Below are 18,730 nucleotides of genomic sequence, written 5' to 3'. Positions count from 1 at the left end.
CATGTACAGTGTATATTTAAGAAAAATATGTGTATATATATTAAACAAAATATATATATATATATATATATATATATATATAATATCAATTATATGATACATGTAAATATTCTCAAAATATAAACTGTATGTGTGTGTATTTATATGTACGTAATAAATATACACAGTATACACGCATATATTATGTAAACAAAAACTTTTCGATGCGATTAATCACGATTAATCGTTTGACAGCACTAATTTTTATCTTTATGGAGTGCAAACTCTCACTCATCCAGTGGCTTTATTTTTTATACAGGATATGGAGCAGAAAATGAAGATGCTGGAAAACCTGCAAGATGATTTTGACTTTAACTACAAAACTCTTAAAAGTGCTGGAGGTATGATGAGTACATGTTGCTGTCATTTTTTTCTGTCCAAAAGATAAAATCTTAATACATCTATGTTACCTTTCAGAGTTGTCCCAGGACCTGAATGGAAACAGCCAGGCAGCAGCCACCAGGCAGAAGATGTCTCAGCTGGAGCAGATGCTGAGCGCTCTGGATCAGCTGAGGAGGGTGAGATACAGAATCACAAAATACAGTGTTGACTTCTGGAAATCTTGAAAATACATCCTAGCATGTCATTCATTACATTTATGCATATATATTCTGTCTGTTTTGCAGCAAATAGTGACTGAGATGGCAGGGCTGCTGTCTGCCATGGACTTTGTGCAGAAGAACCTGACAGATGAAGAACTGGCCGACTGGAAGCGGAGACAGCAGATCGCTTGCATCGGAGGACCACCGAACATCTGCTTGGACCGCTTGGAGACATGGTACATAGTCCGTTCACAACCAAACCTGCTTCTAAATTGCGCTTTTTTGTAGTTTGGTTCATTTATTTTTAAATCTCTGTCTTTCAGGATCACCTCTTTGGCTGAGTCGCAGTTGCAGATAAGACAGCAGATCAAAAAACTGGAGGAGCTTCAACAGAAGGTCTCGTACAAAGGAGATCCAATTATTCAGCACCGCCCAGCTCTGGAGGAGAAGATCGTAGACCTGTTCCGCAACCTTATGAAGAGGTTTGAAATCATTTGCTCGCGTGTGAACTCTACAAACTAATGCAACAGGTTCTGATCACTGATGTTTGCTTGCTTGTGTCATTGCAGTGCGTTTGTTGTTGAGAGGCAGCCTTGTATGCCCATGCACCCTGACCGACCACTTGTCATCAAAACAGGAGTTCAGTTCACCACCAAAGTCAGGTGGGTACACGCAGAGGTGAGTCATAGTCGAAAGACGTCTGGGCACAAATTGTGAATTTCTTTCCCCCCTGCTCTATTTCAGGTTACTTGTGAAATTCCCGGAGTTGAATTACCAGCTGAAAATCAAAGTGTGTATTGACAAGTAAGTCCCGCTGCCTGCCTGTGACATCACAATGGAATGACTTTGACGTGCCAATTTTTAATCTTTTCCTCCTGTTTTCTGCAGGGAGTCGGGCGACGTGGCAGCCATTCGAGGGTGAGTTTTGAGGTTAAAATGATGCTGTTTTCACGGAGTTAAATGGTTATTTTTAGCTATAGGCTGATATATGTTGGTCATTGGTATTTTAGCTATTTGGTGAAATGAAGTCTCGCTCAGAGTCATCTGCTTGTTTTTCTCCAGTTCACGAAAGTTCAACATCCTTGGCACCAACACTAAGGTGATGAACATGGAGGAGTCCAACAACGGCAGCCTGTCAGCTGAGTTCAAACATCTGGTAAGCTCAGCTATTACACTAATCCTTTTTTTTCAGAGCCCAGAACCATTTGTTTTCTCAATTTGTGGGTTGTGTGAGACACTGTTGGCCCTCTCCCGTAAAATTAAACTCCCGTAAAACTTTTATTTATTTGTATGCTAACAATGCCCAGCACTGAATTTATTTAATCTTAAGCTTGTTCTTCAGTGTTATTTTTTTCTTCGTAAAACAACTGCACCAACTTTTGAACTTGATGGTTGACTGAGATCAAATAAATAAATTAAATCAATTAGAGATGCTTTTGATTATTAAAATTTAATGAAATCAGTCAAATTGAATTGAGACAATTAATGGAAAACAGAATTTGGTAACAAATTAATTGGAATTTGAGAATAAAATAAACATATAAATAAACATTTTAATAAATTTCTGATAAATATTGTACATTTTATGGTTTTAATTAATTAGACATGCTTTTTCATTGAAAAATTCAAACTGAAAAAAAGTGAATTCAGAAAAAATAAATTAAAAATTAAAAAGAAAATAAAATGAATGTTGCTTGAATTTCATTGCGCCTGCTGCAACAAAGGTAGGGCAACAAAGTTCCTTGATTATTACAGCAACTTTTCCTTTTCCGTCAGTCTTAGTACACAGTGTAACTACAGAAGTCAAGTTTTAAATGGGAAAAATATCTAAACACTTTGGTCATCTTTGAGCGAGATGCTAACGGTCTAATCGTTTCAATGATCTGTGCTAAGCTATGCTAAAAGTACTACCAGAGATCGGCTGAATGGATTAAAAAATGGTAAAACTCAACTGTTTATCTCTAGGGGAGTTGGAAAATGAGCCTATTTTACCAAAATAGTGGAGTGTTCCTTTAAAACATTATTTATAATGGAAACTTTACCAAAATAATTATTTACCAGAATTTATTTAGCAGAAAAATGTAAATATACAACACAGTATTTCTGGAAAAATAAATTATATATATATATAAATTTAAAGGGAAACAGTGGAATTCAGAACAATTAGAATTTGGAAAAAAATAAATAAAACAGATTTCATGGAGCCCTGCTAATTATTATATTCTATTAATTCAAAAAACTATTAATTGAATCTACCCTACAGGCTCCAAGAAGACTAGATCAGCTGTTGAATGAATGCTGCTTGAATTAGTCCTGACTTGTTCTTCTGTTTTTCAGACTCTTCGAGAGCAGAGATGTGGCAATGGAGGCCGAACCAACAGTGACGTAAGTCTTTGTGTAATAAGCATTATGCCAGAGTTTTGATTCAGGGCTTTTAGTGAACAAGTCAGTGTAAGCATTGACCTTTGCCCTCTGAACTACAGGCGTCTCTGATAGTGACCGAAGAACTGCACCTGATCACATTTGAGACAGAGGTCTACCACCAAGGACTAAAGATCGACCTTGAGGTGAAAAATTACATCCATAAACAACACACACTGAATGTTTAAACAGTTAGTTCGTTTAAAAATGACACGTGTCTTGTTATGACAGGATTCCTGTCACGAAGGCGCTGTCCTGTTGAGCTGCTTATTAAATCAAAGATGATAATATTAAACTCTGAGTACCGATTAAGTCCATCACACTACTGCTGTTGATTGATTCGACGTACTGAAAGCCAATTTGGTCATTGTGATAGGCTGTCGTCATGGCAGCAGCAGTAGCAGGATAAGAGTATGTAACCAGGCAGCGTGTCTTTGGGTAATCTGCCACTTATTAAACCTCTAAATGCACACAGTGCTCTCACCATGCCTATTATGTGCTGATATAAGCACATGCAAAATCATTCCTTTCCCTGTGGATAGACACAACAGGGTCACATAAAATGCCAACACACTCAGCAGGTTAATTAAATAAGATAATTAAGCCATTCGGCTCCGTTTGCTTAAGAATGATTCAGCCTCAGGTCTCTATTTGCGTTAATCAGATTTCTGACTGAGCAAGCTGTACGAAAATAGCAGGATTTGTTATTCTAAATGATATATAAATGTCATTATCTTTACGCAGACACATTCTCTCCCAGTGGTGGTCATCTCTAATATCTGTCAAATGCCAAACGCCTGGGCGTCCATCCTGTGGTACAACATGCTGACTAACCATCCCAAGGTTTGAAATTAATCCACAGCAAGCTGTACTTACTGTTAGCACAAGAGCTTTATAAGTTATTAAGAATTCTTCCTCTGTATTGTCACAGAATGTGAATTTCTTCACCAAACCTCCAGTAGGAACATGGGATCAGGTGGCTGAGGTGCTCAGCTGGCAGTTTTCATCCACAACCAAGAGAGGACTTACCATTGAGCAGCTCACCACACTCGCCGAGAAACTTCTGGGTATGTATGTGTTTGTGTGTTGCAGTGTTGGGGAGTAGGTACATGTAATGGAGTTACGTAATTTAATTACAAAATGAATGTAACTGTAATCTGTTACAGTTACTTAGAAAATGTGTAATTAAATTAGTTATTATGAACAGTGTTGGGGGTAACGCATTACAAGTAACACAAGTTACGTAATATTATTACTTTTTCCAAGTAACTAGTAAAGTAATGCATTACTTTTTAATTTCTAAGAAAATATCTGAGTTACTTTTTTCAAATAAGTAACACCAGTTGCTTTTCCCCCCCCATTTATTGATTAAAAGCTCTCCTTTCCCCATGTTGAGAGAAATCGGGAGTAAGATGTTAGTTCTAGAATAAATGTGAACATGCATTAATTCATCTCACTCACGAAAAACAGCTTCAGTATTCCTCAAAATGAATAAAAACTGTAAAATTCAACTCAGAATATGATGCAAACCTGCAATAATTAAATGTTAAATAATACAAATATCCTTTATGCATTTAATACAATTTTATTAACCAATGTATATGCTGCCGACCTTTGATGATCCAATTCAACCATACTAAGCAAAAATTACTCAAGATAATCTAACATTTTTTTTCCCTTTTTTTATTGCTGAAGAGTTGATATTTTTCTTCTGCGGTCTACTGTACAGACATGAATTTACTTCTCCCAAAGCCTGAGGCTTTTTGTGTGAAAAGGCTTTTACATTTGCCAAAAATAGAACTTTTTATATTAAAAACAAACAAGCAAGCCCTGCCCAGATTTATAAAGTAACGCAAAAGTAAAGTAATGCATTACTTTCCATAAAAAGTAACTAAGTAACTTAATTAGTTACTTTTTTGGGGAGTAACTCAATATTGTAATGCATTACTTTTAAAAGTAACTTTTTTTTTGTCATAACTATGCAAAGATTTGATTTAGTAGCTAAACATAGCTATTAAACTATATCTTGTTCTGATTTTAAATCAGCATTTTCAGAGCGATCTCAAAGTAAAACAAAATGTTAAAGTCTGATTTTGTGGTGGCCATGCTTTAAAATTAAATTATTATCTTAATTCAAGAGATTTTGAAAGTCTGACAGTAATCTGTGTTTTGTACTACTGTAATGTTAACCCTGCCTTCTTAAAATGAAAATTTGAACAGTTGAAAACATTTGTTAAATATGTAGAAAAAGTAATCAAAATGTAATCACTTACATTCATTTAATAAAGTTATTGAAATAGTTACACTACTTATTACATTTAAAATAGGGTAACTTGTAATCTGTAACCTATTACATTTCCGAAGTAACCTCAACAAAACAAAAAAAAAAAACAAAGCAACCTGTGTTATAATATTCAGTGGAAAGTCTGCGATTGTTTTATTTATACCTGGAAATAAACAATAAATAAATAAGTTAGAATATCCTGACAAAAAAGAAACAATACAAAGAAATATATCAACAGTTCTCTCAAATTGTTATGCTGATTTTATCATTTGTAATGTAAAAAAAATATGAAAATAATTGGAAAAGCAAAGCATATTTTCAGTTCAGTAGCTTCAATAGTATTAATCACATGATTAATTTGGCTTTGATAATCTCACATTTTAAATGGATGAATTTTGCCTCTGATTAATACACTGCCATTTAAAGGTTTCAGTTTTAATTTTATTTGATTAAAAATACAATAAATCAGTTATATTTGAAATATTATAACAATTAGAAATTACAGGGTTTTTTTTTTTTTTTTTTTTTTTTTTTTTTTATTTGAACACATTTTAAAATGTAATTTATTCCTGTGATGGCAAATCTGAATTTTCAGCATCATTACTCCAGTCTTGATCCTTCAGAAATCATTTTAATATGTTGATTTGTTATTCAAGAAACATTTATTATCAATGTAAGAAACCCTTGTGCTGCTTAACTTTTTGGTAACATACAGTTGTATTCAAAACAGCAGCATTTATTTTAAATAGATTCATTTCAAAAGTTGGGTTTCTATCCAAAGTTGTGAATTTAACTTTAATTGTGCAAAACTATAATATTGCATAAAAAAAAATTGTGACTAAGCTCAAAGACAAACAAAGTCATAGACAACAAAATCATCACTTCCTGGCACTAAAAATCACTAAGAAAGTAGGAGAAGCTACTGAATATAATAATGTTCATAAATAGTAAATTACTTGAGCTCAGAGCGAGCAGATGAAACACAATACATGCGGTCATTGCTTTTAGAAGTGGATGTCTGCTGTTATACAGAAGTACTTTGACGACAGACTTTGCTCGGCCATTTAAGAATGGTGCTGTCCAACAAGATTGGTCGTTATGCCATCCCATAGAGCGAAGTCACATGATTTTCATGCACATGGCGGAATTTATTTGGCAAACGCATTTCCATATCCTATTATTCGCATTAACTTTCGAAATCCACCTCAAGCATGCTTAAAATCTTTTTGCGAATTAAGGGATTTTCTTTCTAAATTTTCCGTTTCCATCACTCGTTTCTTATGCGATACTTCAAAATGCGCAGAAAAACAGGGCGATGGACAGTGTTGCGGTCCACGGTTTTACTTTAACTGTTAACTTTACTTTAACACTATTGCCACGGTTGTTGTTTTTCATGTCCGCGGTTTGAAGCGACCCAAGTAACGTGATATTTAGCCCCTGGAATGCTTATTTTACCCAGGGAATCCCACCAAATACGTGTATTGTACCCCTCGAACGCGTTTTTGACCGGGGGACCCCCTCGAAACGCCATTGGGCTACTTTTGAATAGCAATTGTTGTGAAAACCTGGTGTCGGAAACAGCTAGTGTTGTATCCAGTCTTTACTGCATCCATATATTTGCATCCTTGCAACATTCTTTGTGCATCTGTTTAACTGTGCATTTCTGTTTTTGTGTAGGTCCTTGTGTGAACTACTCTGGTTGCCAGATCACATGGGCCAAGTTCTGCAAAGTATGTTGCTATAGCAAACTTTTGTTCCCTATTCTCTAAATTTAGATCCAGTTTCTATATCCTAAACATGTTGTGCTTGTGTTTGTGTGTTGCAGGAGAACATGGCAGGAAAAGGTTTCTCATTCTGGGTGTGGCTAGACAACATTATCGACCTAGTGAAGAAATATATTTTGGCTCTATGGAATGAAGGGTGAGAACTCCTGCTGCACGCTGTTGTGTGCATTCATGCACTGTTCATAGTTCATTACATCAGTCACTGCTTGGATGGTTACATCAAGTGTATCTTGTGTGTATGTGTGTGCGTGGTCAGGTATATTATGGGCTTCATCAGTAAAGAAAGAGAGAGGGCAATCCTGAGCCCAAAGCCTCCTGGGACATTCCTGCTGCGCTTCAGTGAAAGCAGCAAAGAGGGAGGCATCACCTTCACCTGGGTCGAGAAGGACATCAATGGTGAATGCATTTCTGTGTACTTGATATTGTGTTGGCATAAGACTTCTCAAAATGTTTTCCACTTTGATTTATAAACTCATATCAAAATTGATATTGGCAATCATGAAAAATTTTCGTTTCAACCATATGTGAAGCATTTGTGCTCCTGTATGTACTGTATGTGCAGGTAAGACCCAGATCCAGTCGGTTGAACCGTACACTAAGCAGCAGCTCAACAGCATGTCTTTCGCTGAGATCATCATGGGCTACAAGATCATGGATGCCACCAACATCCTCGTCTCGCCGCTGGTCTACCTCTACCCCGATATCCCCAAAGAGGAGGCGTTCGGCAAGTACTGTCGCCCCGAGGCCCAGCCTGACACCGAGTTCCCTGATCCCGGATGTGGTGAGTGTCTTAGCGGGAATATAACTCATTCTGGCTTGGAATAACACTACGTAATCTGCTGCTTGGCAAAGTTTGTCTCATTTTATTCTCATTTATTTTGGAAATGACTATTTTAGTTTTGGAAGTGCACTAAATGGTTGTGGTTTACCAGAAGCTTTCAGCTTCTGAGAAAATTGTCTAAGAATAAGGGAAGAGAGAATGCATAAGCATGACTTTAATGTTGGTTAGACACATTGGAGTTCAAAAATTTGGGGTCAGCAAGAACTGAATGCTTTTCATTCAACAAGGACACATTCAATTGACTAAAGACCTGAAAAATAGTCATTCTCTCTGTCATTTGTTGTTCTTTCAGTAATTCAGCCTTACCTGAAGACCAAGTTCATCTGTGTCACCCCGTGAGTAGCCTTTCCTTCTTTTTTAGTATGCGTGTGAATGATTGACCTTGCTGGAGTCTCTGTTTTCTCTCTCTGTCCTCTTGTAAACTTTGAAATCTCTGGTGACTCTTTAGGCAGGAGCACATGCAAAGTACTCCTCTCAGTTCTCTTTACAACATGGATCAGGGATGTAGCCACTACTGAATCCACCAAGGACCCTTCACTGTATCCTATAAACCGCAATCTTTCACGAGAAGAGAGAAAGAGAGAGAAACCATGCTTTTTTTTTTAAAAGAAGTCTTTCATATGATCAACAAAACAGCTAATTAGGCTCAGGCTTAATTTTGACATTTACATGCATAAGCACACACACTTTGCAGCCATGTGATTTTCAGTTTTTAGTTTTAAATTGAAGACATTTAAATCTAAAAAAATTACATTTAAAAAACACACTTTTTACTGTCAACATGAAGTAAAAATGCACACAGTTTACCTTAACTTGTTTTCCAGAACAATATATTAAACAATTCATTGTTTTCTCTGCTTCTAAAACCACACCAAATGGGTTTTGAATGTTCATGTTGACTTTGAAATAATTTTTCAGTCAGTTTTACAATGTAATACCATGTTAATAGACATGGTATATAATTTGTAACACATCAAACTGTACATGCCAATTACTGTACATTAGGTAACAAGCTTTACTACTCAGAAACATTTGGATGGAATAAAAGCTGCTTCAAACTCAGTCTTGCTTGAATCACAAATGCTTTCTGTGTTTATAGAGGGCTTGGATTTACCGGAGGTCATGTATGTGAGCATGTGTGTGTGTGTGTGTTAGGCAGGCTATAAACTGACCCTTTCTTCAATAGGTGTCCTTCCGTCTTCATGGACTTCCCGGACAGTGAGCTGCTTGGGAACGGCTTCCCTGGGTAGGCACTAGGGAGCTGCTTTATGTGTGTGTATGAGACATGAACGCTTGTGGACAAACACACTCCTGTAGTCGTCTGCTAACATAGATTATTCCTTTTAACATCTCTAGAGCTTGACTGAGGGTTTCTGTTTACTCACTTTATCCCTTTATAACGAGGTATGGATGTCACTGGAACTTCTGTAAAAGTTAAAAGTCTCTAAATCTCATTTGTGTGTCCGTATAGTTCCTCTGTAAACATGGAAATATTTTTTACAGTTTCTACTTCATTCCTAAGCTCACAAGCTAACTTTTCCATATCGGTATGCAAAATATTTTCACACTTTGGAAAACAAAATGGTCACCTTCTCTCTCTGATTCATTTGTTTTCTCCATCTTCCAGTTTTCTCTTTTTCCCCCTCATAGAAGTGCTGTGAATGGAGTGTTTTGTTTTATGTGGTATATAAATGGTTTGCTTCGTCTGTATGCTAAACAATGTAGAAGAAATGAAAACTGAAACTCATGTCACTCATGTGATCCTTATTATGGCTCTGCTTAGTGTAATAAAGCATCTACAGAAACTTTCAGTGTATCCCAAATGTGATGAAAACACTATTTCAACCCAAAATGTACTGAGTTTAATTTTTTAATTTCCATTGAATATGAAAGTATGAAGAGCATTAAAGGATTAGTTCACTTCCAGAATTAAATTTCATGATAATTTACTCACCCCCATGTCATCCAAGATGTTTTATGTCTTTCTTTCTTCACTCGAAAAGACAATGTTTTTTTTTTTAAGGAAAACATTCCAAGATTTTTCTCCATATAGTGGACTTAAGTGGGGATCAGCGGGTTGAAGGTCCAAATTGCAGTTTCAATGCAGCTTCAAAGGGTTCTACACAATCCCAGCTGAGGAATAAGGGTCTTATCTAGTAAAACGATTGGTCGTTTTCTAAAATAAAACACACAAATGCTCGTCTTGCACTAGCTTGACTTTACGCATTATGTAATCATGTTGGAAACGTCACACGTGATGTAGGCGGACATACCAACCCAGTGTTTACAAAGCGAACGTGCAAAGAAAGTCAAACTCTCTTCACAAAAAACAACAATGTCGAATGACGTCAGAGTTTGTGGCATGGCAACGGACTATAGTACATTGATGATGCGTTGGTGTCTCATAATTATTCATGAGGCTGCGTGTTGTTATCCTATGAGAAGACGCTTCGCCTAATTATTCACTACACCGTGTGTTGATTTGCATAAAATTAGTGTAATAGCGTTTTTTACAAATCCTTGACGCAACCCATTAAAAGGATTATAAACGCGGCAAAATAAGGCTTTAAAAGGTAACAGACGTGCAACAGCGCGTTCATATATATGTTTTCAATGCAGAGTGCAAATGGCTGTGCATTTATTTGTGTTAACTCAATAGGGGCGAAATGAAACTGTCTGAACCCAAAGTTGACTCTCTCCCCTCTTCGCCCTCCGCACCGCAGCGCACCACCTCACTTTTAAAGCATTTTTTAAAACTGTGATGAGAACTAACCAGTGCTGAAACATGGGGGTTTCATGACCCTTTAAAAGGTTCTTCACAGCGATGCCATAGAAGAACCATTTTTGGTTCCACAAAGAAGCATTCAGTCAAAGGTTCTTTAAAGAACTGTCTCTTTCTTACCTTTATATAATCTGAAGAACCTTCTTTCGCCACAAAGAACCTTTTGTGAAACAGAACGGTTCTTCAGATGTTAAAGGTTCTTATGGAACCATTTAGACAAAGTTTAGACAAATGGCATCATGAAACACCTTTATTTTTAAGAGTGTACCCTACATTTTTAAAACGAAGTACACAGACAAAGAACTAACCTCGTGTGACCCTTCCAATGCGATGATGCAATGCGTGAAGTCGTAGACGTGCATCACAGAGCTAGTGCAAAAACGAGCATTTGTGATTAAAATGTATATCATTTATTGATTTATTTTATTTTTTAAAGAAAATGACTTGTTTTGCTAGACAAGACCTTTATTCCTCGACTGGGATCGTGAAGAGTCCATTGAAACTGCACTTTTTGAAACTTCAACCCGTTCATCAACTGGAATGTTTTCCTGAAAAAAACGTAATTTCTTTTCGACTAAAGAAAGAAAGACATTAACATCTTGGATGACATGGGGTGAGTAAATTATCAGGAAATTTTTATTCTGGTAATGAACTAATCCTTTAAGTAGCGTGGATCTTATCACCTGTTAAAAATGATACTATATAATGCTGTTTACAAGTTATACATGTACATTATATACATAGATAAACAGTGGCTTCTATTATGAAGAAAGCAACAGCAGTAACACTGGTAAAAATGCAACTGTTGGTAGTGGTAATATTAACACGGAAGCTGTTGAGAGACGTTGAGACATTGTCTCCAGGGCATTCTGGGTGTTTCATAACCAGGATGTGGTAAGATAGGGGAGAGAGAGAAGATGAGAAAACTGTCCAACAACCACACAAACGACTATATGGAGCACATCCACTCTTAACTGTTGCCACTGTTTATACACACATCACAATGTATTTACAGTTTTATCATATTAGCTGTTTGTGATTTATGTTTTGCTTGCCACACGCTGCTACTTCTGAATGGCTGTCTGTAAATGGAAAAGATGCTTTTTGCAAATGATGTAGTTTGACATCTATCAACACGGACTAAATGGACCATGCTAACCAATCTTGAGCGTCAGCAAGAATATTTTCCGCAGACTTTTGTGCTCAGTGTTCAGAATTCATTCTTATTTTGTTATTAGGATAAGGGATTCAACAGTGACTGACACGTTTACACTCGTAGAATGGACCTGTACTGGTACTAACTACTTCCCCAGCTGTTTAACCAAATTCAAATGGCCAAAACCTGAACAAATGTAGTGTAAAAATTGGAGTTATTCTTTCCCAGTGAGGTCATAGAGGACCATTACATCCAGCCTTTTCTTGAGATGCTGGAAGGTAGTCGGGACTTTCTGTAATCCGGGATGGAAAACAAGTTCTTGGCCTAAACTTTTATTGGCAATCTTATCAAAGTGCACTTTTATCTTGGACAATGAGTTCACCAGATTGGTCCTGGTAATGATACAGGCATGATAAAGTGTTTCAGGAAAAACGCTTACAACATTTATGGCGAGAACTGATTTTTGCTTTGCAAAACTGTAGCGTAGTGCTTCCTAACAAGTCGTACCATTTCTTATACATTAAACAAACAGAATGTAACTCTTTTTAATATGTGCCGAGAATGGTTTTTAAGAGCGATAACATTGTTCTTGGGAAGACTGCATTTTGACATGCAATTCGTCCCTCTCGACTTTTGAATCACTCTAAACAAACCAAAACAAGAGCAAAAAAAAATGCCTTCATTTAAGATCTTACATGCGCACATCTAGATACAGATTTTAGCAAATCAACAATGCCTGGTTTAATTTTACCAGCAATGTGACATACTAAACATGATCAAAACTGTGAATGCCTGTGAGTAATCTGAAAATACTTTGTGATCAATTCAATGCGTCGTTCGTAAGTGCATAACTTACCCACAAGTATCTGAAACTCTTGCTTTTTCCATTGCTGCTGGATCAAACTTCTGGATCACTTATGCTTCTCTCTTCCTACGTTTATATCAACACAAGCAAGAAATAGCAGAGAAATACTGCTTTACCAAAACAAACTGCCCATATGAGGTTTGGAGTGTGAACAAATAGGCATAGTTGAACTTTGACCCCTGGTAAATCATTCCCCAGGGTAAGACGGGCAGCCAAGCAGAAAGCCATCAACTAGGTCAGACATAAGTGAACGTCAGCATGTTCCTCTGGTAATGCCATTCAAAAGTAGCTGTGTGCTCACGCAAAGTGCTGTTTTTTTCCTTTAAACAACAAATTAATGTAATTTTATTATGGTAGTTTTTCCATGTTATAATGCAGAGTGATGAATCAAAGCATTTACGGTTCAGATTATTGACAAGGAAACAAGTGGATGAGTAACTACAGATTCACATTATATGTTGGTTATGTAGTAAAATACATTTTCAGTGTACTATGTTGAATCTGCTGCTTCAACTTACTCTAACATCTGACTGAGACAGGTTAAAAATCACCCCAGAATTCACCTTCTGTCATAATTTACTCCCTCATGTCGTTCCAAACCTCTATGATGACAATGAAGCCTGTTGATTTCTATTATAAGAATAAAATACACTGAGGCTTTTTGAAAGCCTCGAAAAAGTCATACAGGTTTGGAGTATACGGTGACACAAGTCTCATTTTTGGATGAACCGTCCCTTTAAGGTTCCTAAGTGATGCTCATGTATATGATTTTGAGTGTGTGAATGTGCAACATGTGTGTTGATATTTAAACAGCTAACTCATTACATGGCGAATGAACTCTAAGATCTTACTAAATCATAACAGTCGTGTGTGACGGGAGAAGTAATCATTGTTTTGTTCATTTGGAGCTCGAGTGTTTTGTCTAATGTGTGCCTTCTTTCTTTTGCAGGACTAACTCTGGCAACACAAGCGATCTGTTCCCAATGTCCCCTCGTACACTCGACTCCCTCATGCACAATGAAGCCGCTGAGGCCAACCCAGGACCTCTTGGTAAGTTCTCAATATCTGTGTGCACAATATCACACTTCTGCAGACATTTTTAGCATCTTATATTCCTGCATTTCCATTTTCTCTACAGAATCTCTCACTCTGGACATGGAGTTGAGCTCTGATCATCCTTCACCAATGAGAGAGGGGTTTGCAGCCTCGACAGTCTCAGATATGGACACCTGCAGAAATGCTTAGTTTTCCAACATTTTAGTTTAGTTTTGTTTTTTGAAATTTCCATTGGGTAATTGTTATGTACATAATGCTTAGGTGCTACAGCTGCTTTCTATCTCCGAGCCATTCTTTTGTTTCTTCTCAGTTTTTACAGTCATAGCCAAACGTGTGCAAACACGCTAAAATTGTAACTTTTTATCCATGTATCAGTATCGATACCATACGCAATTGAACAGTTAATTTGTAATTATTAGCTTTTTTACAGGAATGTGAGACCTTCAAGAAGCAAGTTTTTAGTTTTTTTTTTTTACTTTGTCAAAGTGTGAATATAATGGTTAACACATTTAATTGCAGACATTTGGCCATGACTGTTTAGTAGCCATATGATTGATTTGTTTTTTTGTTTTTTTAGTAATAGGAATAGCCTTGTAGACTTGTATTTCAATGAATGTCCACTGGTGTTAACGAAAATAAAACACATTTTGAGCTGTTAGCATAGCATAGGGCCAGTGAATTCTATGTTCTTTATATTGATTTTTAGAAATGATTGTGAAGGGATGTAAACTTTACAGTAGTATTGATGGTCTGGAAAGATACCGAAGTATCAAGTATCAAGGTTGTGCATGCAGGTCTATAATGTCCCTTTTAGCTTCTGGTTTAAGTGAATATACTGTATTTTAATGTTGATGAAAAATATTTTACTCTTTTAATGGATGTCTTTGGGAAGTGAATGGAAGAAGATGAATATATATGTAAGTATACATTACGCAGATGAGTAAATGTGATATTTCCACCATATTATAGTGTCTCCGATTTGATGTTTAATGCGCTAACTTGGATAGCAAGAAAAATCTTTCACAGAGCCAGCGGGACTATTATTGTAACATAATTAGATGGTGAATTTTATATATATATATATATATATATACAGAGAGCGAGAGATACACTCACACACACATACATGCACATATATACAAATACGCACACATATTTATAATTTCATTCTTTAATTCACTGATCTGTTGTGTTGTCTTGTAAGCTAGCGCTTCAAACTGAAATATGATGGAAAATGATGTTTCTTCATTGTGTAACTACTTTTTAATCGTCTGTCAGTCTAAGTTTGTTTTCCACTCTGTGTATCTGTCCTTTCACTCTCACTTTATGGTGTGTATACTGTAATATATACACTGCACTATGTATATTCACTTTATTGTACAATGAATTCTTAATGAGAAACAAATATTAGCTCTCTGTGTCCTTGATGCTGTTCATTCTGTGTGTTCAGGACTGTATACAGTTGAATTCAAAAAAGATTACATACACCTTGCAGAAGCTGCAAAATGTTAATTATTTTACCAAAATAGAGGGATCATACGAAATGCATGTTATTTTTTTTTATTTAGTACTGACCTGAATAAGATATTTTACATAAAAGATGTTTACATATAGTGCACATGAGAAAATAGTTACATTTATAAAAATGACCCCGTTCAAAAGTTTATATACACTTGATTCTTAATATGTTGTTACTGAATGATTCCTTGTTTGTCCTGAACATTTAAACTGCTTGTTGTTCTTCAGAAAAATCCTTTAGGTCCCACATAATATTTGTTTTTTTATTTAACTTATTTTGTCCTCTGGGAAACATGTAAGTATATTCTGTAGCTTCTAAAGGACAGTACTAAATAAAAAAATATGATATTTATGCAAAATTAGAAAAATTTACACATTTTCATTCTGTTCAAAAGTTTTCACCCCTGGCTCTTGAGCATCAGTGAGCATTTGTCCCTCAGTTGTCCTCAGTGTAAAAAGATGGATCTCAAAATCAAGTCATTGATAGAAAGGGTTCAAATACACAAAATGCTAAAAAAAAACAAAGAATCTATGGGACCTGAAGGATTTTTCTGAAGAACAGCGAGCAGTTTAACTGTTCAGGACAAACAAGGGACTCATGAACAACTATCACTAAAAAAACAAAGAAAAAAATCACAGCTGTGGATCATTCAGGTAACAACAAAGTATTAAGAAGCGTATCAAGCGTATGTAAACATTTAAACTGAGTCATTTTTATAAATGAAAAAATTATTTTCTCTCGTGGACTATATGTAAATGTCTTTTATGTGAAATATCTTATTCAGATTCTGCAAGGTGTATGTAAACTTTTGACCTCAACTGTATGTTCAGATACCACAAAATCTAACCACGTGCGAAAAAGAGAGAGGACTAATAATAAACACAAGAAGAACTACATAAGACTACAGTTAGAGAAATCCGGACTGGCATTTACATGGTTTACCTGTAATAAATGGCCCTGAATAGTTGCTCTGTGGGGGCATTTTATCTCCCAGCGGAACAAAATGAAGTGATTACGTTTCAGTGGATATTTAAAGGTCATTCGTCCTAAATGAATCTCATCTGCCTTCACGCAAATGGTAATTACTGAATGTTTATCTCTCTCTGTCTTCCTGTCATTACCCCAGCCATTCTGCTCTAAAGGTTAAAAAGAGATAGATAGAGAGAGACCCTGCATTGGACATTGCGCACTGACCTTTCGTCAAGGTTCTTTGATTAGACGTCCAGCTGTTTGTTAGGTTTGCAGTAATGACGTTTATACTTTCAAATGTTTGCACTTGTGGAGAGCGGTGACTCGGAGGACTGAGAATAAATCAGTTTAAACTATTATGCTTATGGAAAGGAAAAATTGTATTAGTATTTTGTTACCTTTTTATCACCCCTAATTCCATAATAGTGTCTTATAGTCATAGTTCAAGTATATTTTATTCCTGGCAAGCCTTCTGTGAAGCTGCATTGATTCTGAAATGGAACTTAAAAATCAGTCTTTGACTCTATTAATGTGTGCCATTAAAAACATCACTATTTTGCATAGTTTTTAGGATCTTGATTGTGTATTTTTGTCTCATATAGCTTTAAAATAATGGAGTAACTGTATAATTGTACATGCTATGTGTATATTTTTTCCAAAATTATTCATCATACTGGTCATTGTAGAGACAAATAACTGAACACTGAATATGTTTTGCAGAAACCCCCAGCGTACCAACAAATCCCATTTGAACTAAAGCTGTTAAATTGGTTACTCTGAGAATACTCTGATTTGGTTTGGTTAAAAAGCAATGAGAATTATTTAAAGAACAAAAACATTGGCTTTTCAGGAGCCCCTTCATATTATTGCATTGTGGCATTAATGAATATATAGTTATTGCATTAACATGCTAATTCTTTAAGGGAATAAGAATGTGAATGAAAGCAATATTATGGAAAGAGGACTCTTCATTATTTTAGCCAGATGCAACAGTTAAAACATCTTGATGATAGATTTGTTTATTACAATCACACAGCTTTTCAGTTAACAAGACATGCACCGGAGTTGTGTGGATTACTTGGGAATTGTATTTTTATCAGCTATTTGGACTGTCATTCTGACGGCACCCATTCACTGCAAGGGATCTGTTTGGTGAGCAAGAGGTGCAATGCTAAATTTCTCCAAATCTATGCCATCTACATCTTGGATGGCCTGAGAGTAAGTAAACGTTGACTTTGTGGATGAACTATTTCTTTAATATGGAGAGAGAGAATCTCAAATAGAAAACAGATGCGTTAATATACACGTCAAGATAACGCCCTCTGATTCTACAAACCCCCCATTCTCAGCTGTGTCTCTCTGGGAGAGAGAATATGCTGAATCGGTGTTTTCATCCTGCCAGATGGAGTCCATCCAATGCAGGGTTGTTTATCAGCTGCACCTGAAAAGCTGTGCAGGGCAACTGTTTGTTTGAGCCCGTTGCTCTCTTCTCAGTAATTTAGCTGTCCAAATAAAGTGTTTCCTATACAATATTAACCAGCATTCACTCTCACACATCTAGCTGGTATTTGTATTAAAGGGATAGTTCACCCAAAAATGAAAATTCTGTCATTAGTTACTCTCCCTCATGTTGTTCCAAACCCGTAAGACCTTCGTTCATCTTCGGATCAAAATTAAGATACTTTTGATGAAATCCGAGAGCTTTCTGGCCCTCCAGAAAGAGCAAAGGTCCTTCCACGTTCAAGGCCCCGAGAGGTAGCCTACCAGGAACATCGACAAAATAGTCCACGTGACATTAGTGGTTCAAACGTAATTTTATGAAGGTACGAAAATACTTTTTGCGTGCCAAAAATAAAGAAATAAATAACGACTTTATTCAACAAAGCACCATGCTTTGTTTACATGCTGTGGATACTCCAAAATGGCACCTAGGGTGACGCAGAGGAGAACTGTTGAATACAGTTTTTATTTTTGTTTTGTTTTTGTGCGCACAAAAAGTATTCTCGTAGCTACATATAATTATGGTTGAACCACTGATGTCACATGGACTATTTTGTTGATGTTCCTGGTCCCTTTCTGGGCCTTGAACGTGGAAAGCCCCTTGCTGTTTATGTAGGGACAGAAAGCACTCTGATTTAATAAAAAAACATCTTAATTAATGTTCTGAAGAAAAACAAAGATCTTACGGGTTTGGACATGAGGGTGAGTAATTAATGACAGATTTTTTATTTTTGGGTGAACCCTGTAAACTCAAAAGAATATGGCGTGCTTGCTATTTGACACTCTTTACCTTGAATTGAAAATTTAGAAAATCAGCTATTCACCCTGTGCTTGTCTACAGTATCCAGCGAGACGATCCCAACAAGAATATTCAATGTTTAATCAATCCTCATGCCTGTGAATGTAATTTCGTTGTTTAATCAGCAGGGTGCAGTATTAACCTACTCAACAGGACTGCACTGAACACTCATT

General features: G+C 36.2%; 1 protein-coding gene across 5 annotated transcripts in view; it reads left to right on the top strand.

The window, feature by feature from the left end:
- The window catches only part of stat3 (signal transducer and activator of transcription 3 (acute-phase response factor)), a 36,767-nt gene extending 21,545 nt beyond the window's left edge, over positions 1–15,222 (top strand). For 2 of the 5 annotated variants that reach the window (XM_051097870.1, XM_051097861.1), the window contains exons 5-24: positions 299–380; positions 457–557; positions 666–817; positions 905–1,063; positions 1,151–1,243; positions 1,326–1,385; positions 1,470–1,499; positions 1,644–1,737; positions 2,919–2,966; positions 3,065–3,148; positions 3,747–3,845; positions 3,934–4,069; positions 6,964–7,016; positions 7,112–7,206; positions 7,327–7,466; positions 7,633–7,851; positions 8,204–8,246; positions 9,098–9,157; positions 13,664–13,764; positions 13,853–15,222. In XM_051097870.1, coding sequence (XP_050953827.1) covers positions 299–380; positions 457–557; positions 666–817; positions 905–1,063; positions 1,151–1,243; positions 1,326–1,385; positions 1,470–1,499; positions 1,644–1,737; positions 2,919–2,966; positions 3,065–3,148; positions 3,747–3,845; positions 3,934–4,069; positions 6,964–7,016; positions 7,112–7,206; positions 7,327–7,466; positions 7,633–7,851; positions 8,204–8,246; positions 9,098–9,157; positions 13,664–13,764; positions 13,853–13,959 — 1,956 coding nt within the window. In that variant the 3' untranslated portion in view covers positions 13,960–15,222. Of the gene's footprint in view, positions 1–298; positions 381–456; positions 558–665; positions 818–904; positions 1,064–1,150; positions 1,244–1,325; positions 1,386–1,469; positions 1,500–1,643; positions 1,738–2,918; positions 2,967–3,064; positions 3,149–3,746; positions 3,846–3,933; positions 4,070–6,963; positions 7,017–7,111; positions 7,207–7,326; positions 7,467–7,632; positions 7,852–8,203; positions 8,247–8,359; positions 8,523–8,735; positions 9,073–9,097; positions 9,158–13,663; positions 13,765–13,852 lie in introns of those variants that run through there. The other 3 variants (XM_051097876.1, XM_051097892.1, XM_051097884.1) reach the window with 3 other exon arrangements.
- The last annotated feature ends 3,508 nt before the right edge of the window (positions 15,223–18,730 follow it).

Source organism: Labeo rohita, chromosome 3 (genome assembly GCF_022985175.1).
Source record: "Labeo rohita strain BAU-BD-2019 chromosome 3, IGBB_LRoh.1.0, whole genome shotgun sequence".
NCBI lineage: Eukaryota > Metazoa > Chordata > Actinopteri > Cypriniformes > Cyprinidae > Labeo > Labeo rohita.
Note: the sequence above shows the minus strand (reverse complement) of the source record. Positions and strands in the feature narration are given on the sequence as shown.